This window comes from Lipophrys pholis (genome assembly GCF_963383615.2).
Source record: "Lipophrys pholis genome assembly, chromosome: 5".
NCBI classification, from domain to species: domain Eukaryota; kingdom Metazoa; phylum Chordata; class Actinopteri; order Blenniiformes; family Blenniidae; genus Lipophrys; species Lipophrys pholis.
Genome location: NC_137628.1, coordinates 19,608,205 through 19,615,684, shown reverse-complemented (window position 1 = coordinate 19,615,684; position 7,480 = coordinate 19,608,205). Strand labels below are relative to the sequence as shown.

Genomic DNA, 7,480 nt, shown 5'->3' with positions numbered 1-7,480 from the left:
GTTCACACGCACACATGCTACGTAGATACAATGCAGTGACAGTAAAAATGAAACGGCCTTCTGTGTTTCGCTTATATGGTGTGTTACACTCATTAAGAGCCTCCGAATACCAGAAATGACGGGACACGTAGTTTCATGTAAGGTTTTTCTCCCCCACTCGGCCCGTCACTCACAATCACTCTCTCACACAGATATGGCCCACTACATGTAACAAATGTCAAATGTGTGTGTGTGTGTGTGTGTGTGTGTGTGTGTGTGTGTGTGTGTGTGTGTGTGTGTGTGTGTGTGTGTGTGAGACCATTGACAGGCATGGAAGCAGCTTGTTGAACTAATAGCCTAACTAATGTGTCTACATTTCCTCCCTCCCACCCCGTGCTCCTCCCTTACCCCCTCTTCTCTTTGCAAAACTGACATCCACGCACTGAGGAGAGGGACGGGAGGGAGAGGAGGAGGAAAAGAGGGAAAAAGGAGGAGAGAAGTGGGTTGACAAGCGGCAGACCCCATCGCCTTCCCGTCTGACTCCGTCCGTCTCCCCACTGCTCCCTGAGGGTTTGTCTCGGAGGATAGTGCTATGATGAATAGGCCTGTCCAAGCTAACCTAGCAGAGACCAATTAAAGAGAGAGAGAAGAAAAAGGAGATGACGAAGAGGAAGGAAGATAGAAACAAAAGCAATGAGAGAATCTGAAGCAAAGGGGGAGCAAGGCAGAGGGGCAAATGAGGAGATAGGAAGGAAGGGCAGATACATTAAAAAAGAAGGTAGCAGGACCAGGGTGAAGTGGAAAGTTTAAGACTGTGTCTGTTAGGAGTATAGTTGTGTGTGTGTGTGTGTGTGTGTGTGTGTGTGTGTGTGTGTGTGTGTGTGTGTGTGTGTGTGTGTGTGTGTGTGTGTGTGTGTGTGTGTGTGTGTGTGTGTGTGTGTGTACGTGTGCGTGTGCATGGACGAGCTGTCAGTGTTGAGGGAGACGCAGTGTGTGAGGGGCCGGCCCTCTAAGCCTTAACCTCATCTACTGCTGCAGGAGAGGCTTTGACAGCAGAGACGCACAAACAGGACTGACCCTCACAAAACATTTCCTCCTCCTTCTCCTCCTTCAGGGAAACCTTTCACCGCTCTGCTCCTTGCTCTGTGTGCTCCTCTTCCCTCCCTATTCCTGCTGATTGTTCCATTAGTCCTGACTACTTTTGCCCTGTGCCAAATGAGTACATTAAATTGCAATGATCTTTTCCCCCCCCTGTGGGACGGCATTTGTTTTCATTTTCATTGTGTCTTTTTTGTGACTCAACTTATATCTCATGACACTTTTTGTCTCACACTAACATCTGTTTACACGGAGTCCGAAATAAGTCCTTATCAAATGTTTTTTTTTATTTATTCACCAGAATTCAGATGTGGTTTTAGTGGGTGAAATATACTTAGATACTCTGACAATGCAACAGGTGCTAAAGGCTTTGAACAAAATAATCAGAGGATGGACTGAAGTGGCGATAAACCCTAAAACAGGCTTGTGAAGAAACGATAGAATTTGATTTACTGGTTGAGGATTGCAGGCAGTGCTTTGGTGCACTGTTTAGCACTCTCACTGTAAATAGAGAACATCCCGGATTTGATTTTCAGGTACATCCAACAGTCGAAGGACACGCTGAATGGTGAGTTGGTGTTTCTCAGTTGATCAGAGGTGTACATATACAGTAGGTATGCGGCTATTTCAGCAGATGAGCAGTCTTGTGTTGTGCAACTGAAAAAATAGTGAACTTTCAATGCTTTGTGATGGAATATGATTTGAAGCATTTTACTTTGGCGACTCACAAACCTTAGGACCAGTAGCGTGTGGTGGTGTTTCAGTCGGGGCCAGCAGTAACAAAACCTGACGTAATGCCACGATTGTATGGAGCACCACTTTACAATCAAAAACAGGACCAAATGCCAACAGCAGCGCCAATATAATCCAGAGGAAGTAAAAAAATAATTAAATTTTTTTTTAAAAAACTAGCACTCACCCATCACTTGTAGATGAAATCCATCCTGCGATCCTTTTTGATGACTCGCTCTATGAGGCTGCTAAAACCACTGCTATTCCATGTTCCGGAACTTGTAGTGAAGAGTAAACATGGCCAGCAGAGCAGCTTGTTGTGCTCCAGCTAGCTGTCACCCAGTTGTAGTGTTGGTAGTTTCCCGCTGTAAAATGTTGCACAAAGCCTTTGGTCTTCCTCTACTCACAATTTTCATTTCTTCTGTAAACGGGCGCCTTGAAAAAGGCCCCCGAAACAGGTCCGCTATCATATCACCAGACCTTGCTGTTAAATTAGCCGCCATTACCTCCAGAATAGCAGATAACAGTGCGTCATCACGCACCTGCCCATGGGCCAATCAGTCAAGCTCATTTCAATGACGACACCAAGACCAGCATGAGAAACTCCGCTTGCCCGAGGGCGTTCCGTCAATAATACATCAAAACTTGATTGGCTGATGATACTGTCACTCAACATTTTAATCCAATAGCAGCATCTAGCTTCGATCAGAGGTTAGCAATGCAGTTACTGCTGGCCCCGGCACAGGAAAGAAGCTGTGATGCGTTTAGAGGACATAGGAGATTTGAGCCCCACAAAATATAACCAGTCGTTGTCTGGATAAAGTTGCATACTGAACAAGTAGCCTAATTCATTCCAGACACAGATTTCAGAATCACCTTTTAATTATATATAAAAAAAAAAGAAAATCATTTTTGACAGGGCTAGCAGTGCTACTGCTGCCTCTGAGTGCACACCACTGCTTAGGACCAAATAAATATCAAGAAATTGTGTTTTCTTTAAGACAGTTTTTCTCAGTTGATCTATGATTACTGCACCTGTCAAATAAATGTGTGAAGTCTATTGGACTTGCTGCAACAGCCCCACAAGCAATGCGAAGCGATCAAAGTTACACCCAGATTGCTCAGACTTTGCAATTCATTTTTGTTTCTCTGTTATTGCACATTAAAGTCATTCTGTTTTTCTTGAACGGTCCAGCTTTCGTCACACTCACCATCACATTCTACCATGAGTGGGTTTTTTTTGTTTTATTGTGCTAAGAAACCTAAAACCAAACAAACATGAATTCCACACCAGCTTGTTGGTTATAAATTTATTAAATACATACAAAATTAACAATTTCCGTGCACAACATTTCCAAGATGTAAACATGGGTCAACACAGTTGCATTGGAAGACTTGGTATGTCATGCCTGCCCGGGGATCAAATCCCACCAACACTTCACTTCCCTGGCAAGCTAATTCTTCCCCCTTCAAAGAAACATTTGATAAATAGCCTCCCCCACTCTCATCTTATAAAACAGGACGATTCTCCCTCCTCCAGACGATCTCTGTCGTACTTTTTTTCCCATCTCGGAGACAATTACAAATACCCTGCTTCCCATTTATCACCAACAATTAAACAGCATGGACGCAGGCTACTCCATAAGCGGCGAGGAGAGCGGGAGGAGACGAATGCGAGCTGAATGAAGTAGAGTCAACAGTGAGAAAGAGAGAGGAAGGTTGACAGCACAATTAAGGTTTTTAATTCTCTGCTTGAGTGGGCCAGTCCAGTCTTTATGCTAATTAGGACGCCACGGCCATGTAATAAATCTCTATGATCCAGCCTCATTTCCCTTCTGTCTCTCCGTCTCTCTCTCTCTCACACACACTCAGCAGCACACAAAGTTCATCCATTACTTTTCATGGCTGCACCCTTGGCCTGGAGTGTTAATAGTTTTGATAAAAAGGGATGTTTCAGCGCGGTTTTTAATGCCTCCCTCTCTGAGATCGGAGGGCCACAGTTTATTGGCGCATGCTGTTTATTGGTTGGACAAGCATCCGCTGCCGTGGCTCAACGCCTCCACCGCATGTAGTTTCGCTCCCTGTTAACTCCCTTTATTAGTGTTTTTCAGGAATGTGGTTTGCATGTCCTGCACTGTTGGGCTTCGCAAGCACAAACACACACGCGCGCGCATTAAAAGCCCCGACACAATGAATGCGGAACATTTTCTCTCATTCCTCTCTCTTCTTCTTTTATCCTCTCATCTGCATTTGACGGACACATCTAATGATAACGTCTGCAGATGCCGAGCAAAACAGCACAACAATCCACAGATAATTGGGAAGCCACATTTAAAGGCGAAGGGAGAGAAAAAACGAGAGAGATAGATGAGTGGACAACTGCTTGCTGTTTGTTAAAGGACCAACTAGCGCATATATTTTCACCCTCATTTAGATCACGAGATCTTACAACCAAGCATGTTCACTTTTTCCTTTCTTAGAAAATGTCTCAAAGCCAATTTAGACACACGGTCTGAATGAAATTCAGTTTTACATTCATTAAATAAATGAAGGTAAAAGCAGAAACGAACTGAGGTGGGTTTTTCACTCCAAGAAAAAGACAAACTCAGCCTTGCTGCGCGGCTCTTCGACCGAACATGCCAGCTCTGCTTTTGGTTCGATGCTCCTTCACTCTCCTCTGCTGGTATGGCACTCTGTCACTTGTGACTCCGCTGTCGGCCATCTTGTGTCGAAAGGTCAAAATGGCCACCACCCCAAGCACCAGAACCATATGAAGCAGGTACAGGGCAACGTGGAGGCAAGTCAACAGCAGGGAAAAGCTGATCGAGGCAACGCACCAGGGCAAAGCCAGGAGGAGCAGCAGGGAGTTACAGAGGCAGCCGAGGACCAGAGCCGGGATGGACAGCATGGCTCTGAGCAGCGTGGAGACCATCCAGGAGTACAGAGACAGCGGGGACACGAGGAGAGACGCTGCAGTCCTGCTCGTGGACGCTGCCTGAAATATTGATGTGTTGTTTTGAACAATAAGTCAATGGGGTACAGTTTTAAAAAAGGCACTGGAGTCTCTCATAGAAGGAAGACGAGTAAATGAATGTGACTTTAACTTTCAGGAAGCAATTTAAGAACACAATTTAGAGACAGCAGGAGTCTATGAAATTACTGCACAAGACCATGTGAAAACAATAAAACCACACAATTTGGATGAAACAATTGCACAATAAAAATATAAAGTTTTCTGTTTGAAGCCTTAAATGACACTAATACATTTCTCTGCAGCTCTTCATTTCTATAAATCTGTGCAAAGATCATCTGTGCCTTTTTTTAAATATAAAAGTAGCAAAGGAAATTTTATATTCATAAAAGGCAGTTTCACAGTGCAAGATGGATGATCACAGACTACACAAGACAGACAAACAGAACAGTCCACTTTCAGCCAGTGCAGACCTGTAGTTATTTAAATAAACTGAGAGGGACAAGGGAGCAACAGGACACAAAGAAGATTTATTATTTTATTCTAATCGATCTCATTCATTAGCAAGCCAGTGCATATGGGCAAGAACAGGTGCACGTTTGTTTTCTTCTCTTGTTGAAACTTCTGGGACTCTATCAACTAATTTCGACCCTTAAAGCTTCTGTATTTTTATTCAACATGTTTTCATTCTAATTTATGTGTGTCGCAGCACAAACCAGTAACTGTCATGAAAGTTACATAAAAATCCCACCAAAACAGCAAAGCTGTCTGCTGGACAGCTGAATAATCTCCATTAAAAGGTTTCATGGAGGTGACCGGAACAGCAGAGTAATTGTTTTCATTCTTTTAACAACTTCACACACTCACTTTTCTTCTGGTCTAAATGTTATTTAGCTATTTAAGAGGTGTCAGTTTTTCAGGATGTTCCAAAGCAGAATGCAAAGCAGAAGAAAATCTTGATTTAGTTTAAAGAGGTACTTTTAAAGAGACCTTACTTTTGAAAACGCTGTCACTTAAAAAGTGAACCAAATTAAAGTGACATGGGAAGTTTTCAAAAGTAAGCTCACTCGTTTTAAGCCGTCTTGTTACTTTACATGAACTACTTTCTTCTTCCTTGTGATTATTCATATTAATACTGAAAGTTCTCCCTGCATAGATATACTTCATAGCATGACAGCATTCGTCAGTGTTCATCAACTTACCTCAAAGGAGATTGCATGCAACATGGCGTTGGACATCTGAGCATTTTGAAGCCCTATAAATCAACGATGTTGAGTGTTACCGACAGTTTTTGAAAATAAAAAAAAATAAGATGTGTCATATGGCCGATTCTTGAAAATAACAAAAAAAAAACTCACACAGAAAAAGTAGAATGAGAACAATTCCCAACAAAAGCCTCATTCCTGCTGCACGCCTTCTTCACACTGCTGATCCTGAAAACAAACGCAAACCGCGGCTGTAATCGGTTCAAGCACTCACACGAGTCCTGGCCTCCGTCTGCACATTTCATTAACACTACCAGCAGCTTATCTGAGAATTACATTTCTACTCACCGAACACTGCAACCAAGTATGAGCTCACCCCTTCTCCTTCTAGCACTGCTTTATATTCTGCAGGGTTTTCTAGCTTTAATTAAATAATCCTCTTGTGGTCATTGGGCAGGACTCAGACTGTTCTAATTTTCAAACAAGCATTTGCTGAAACCACACCAGACAACATGAGGTCAGGAATTTTGGCACCACCTGATCCAGGTCTGGGATGATGACCGGGATCAGGGATACCCTGTTTTTACAATTTGTCAATAGATTTTAAACAGGACTTTGGGGGGATTTCATATATGGAGAAATTCTAAAATGTTATTCAAATAAATAAATAAATAAATAAATAAATAAATATGCTGTGGGGCTTTTTTTTTTTACTTCCATCCTGTGAGAAACTTTGGAGGATATTAGAGGAGAGGGCTTAAACAAAGAGAGTGACAGAGGAGACGCCGGCTTCAGTCCAGCTGTTGTCCAGCTCTGATCCTCCAACCTCATCCCAGCAGGACACAACACAACCAGTGCATATGAAGAGAGACGGGTGGAGGAGGGGATTTTGAATTTTTTTTTTTTTTTTTACCTGCTCAACTTCAACCTTCACCTCAGTCTTAAATGATTATCCCACTCTCTAAGACTCCATTAAGGTTAAACCTCTCCTTATCATCAAGTCAGCCCACCATTACCCGTCTGCTTCCCACAGAGACACCGGGGAGAACCTGCCAGAAATAAACGCTGATCAGCTGCAACACTGTCATGACAAATTCAAATACGGTGGTTGGTGGGGAAGTTTATTTTACCTGAGACACAGCAGGCTGTGATGGCCACTGGCCTTGGTCAGTGCCTCTGCTTTCCTGCATCATGGCCTGCCCCCCCCACACTTCATTTACAGATTGGATTCATCTGCTTGGGGCCGTTAAAAGCTTAGTGAATCCAAGATGGCCGGCTCGCTCTCCTTCTAGGAAGGCTGGTGCCTTCCAGGCATTGGTTTGTTTAATTTTAGGTTTATTGTGTTGAGTCTAACCTTGTTTTTCTTTAGTTGAGCAATTTCAATAAATTATTTGTGTATATAAAAGCTGTCCCGTGTTGGCCTCCCTTCTTTATGCCCTCCAATGAGCCAGCCATAACAAGGCACAATTCTAGCGTGTCGTTGTGCCTTTATTGG

The 7,480-nt window shown here is 43.2% G+C and overlaps 1 protein-coding gene across 1 annotated transcript; it reads right to left on the bottom strand.

Annotated features, from left to right (window-relative positions):
- Positions 1–3,109: 3,109 nt before the first annotated feature.
- LOC308110457 (uncharacterized protein) lies at positions 3,110–6,374 on the bottom strand. The gene is made up of 4 exons (XM_080464749.1): positions 6,334–6,374; positions 6,139–6,213; positions 5,983–6,035; positions 3,110–4,804 (listed from the first exon to the last, which is right to left on the bottom strand). Exons 2-4 carry the CDS (start codon positions 6,179–6,181, stop codon positions 4,415–4,417), a joined length of 486 nt encoding a protein of 161 aa, XP_080320875.1. The 5' UTR covers positions 6,182–6,213; positions 6,334–6,374; the 3' UTR covers positions 3,110–4,414.
- Between the last annotated feature and the right edge of the window lie 1,106 nt (positions 6,375–7,480).

What these genes read in the sequence shown, in the direction of transcription:
- LOC308110457 (XM_080464749.1), bottom strand. Translation starts at nt 6,181, where the DNA reads ATGAGGCTTTTGTTGGGAATTGTTCTCATTCTACTTTTTCTGT. An exon ending in TCTCATTCTACTTTTTCTGT is followed by an intron (nt 6,036 to 6,138) that starts GTGAGTTTTTTT and finishes GTTGATTTATAG; the next exon opens with GGCTTCAAAATGCTCAGATG. An exon ending in TGCATGCAATCTCCTTTGAG is followed by an intron (nt 4,805 to 5,982) that starts GTAAGTTGATGA and finishes TCAATATTTCAG; the next exon opens with GCAGCGTCCACGAGCAGGAC.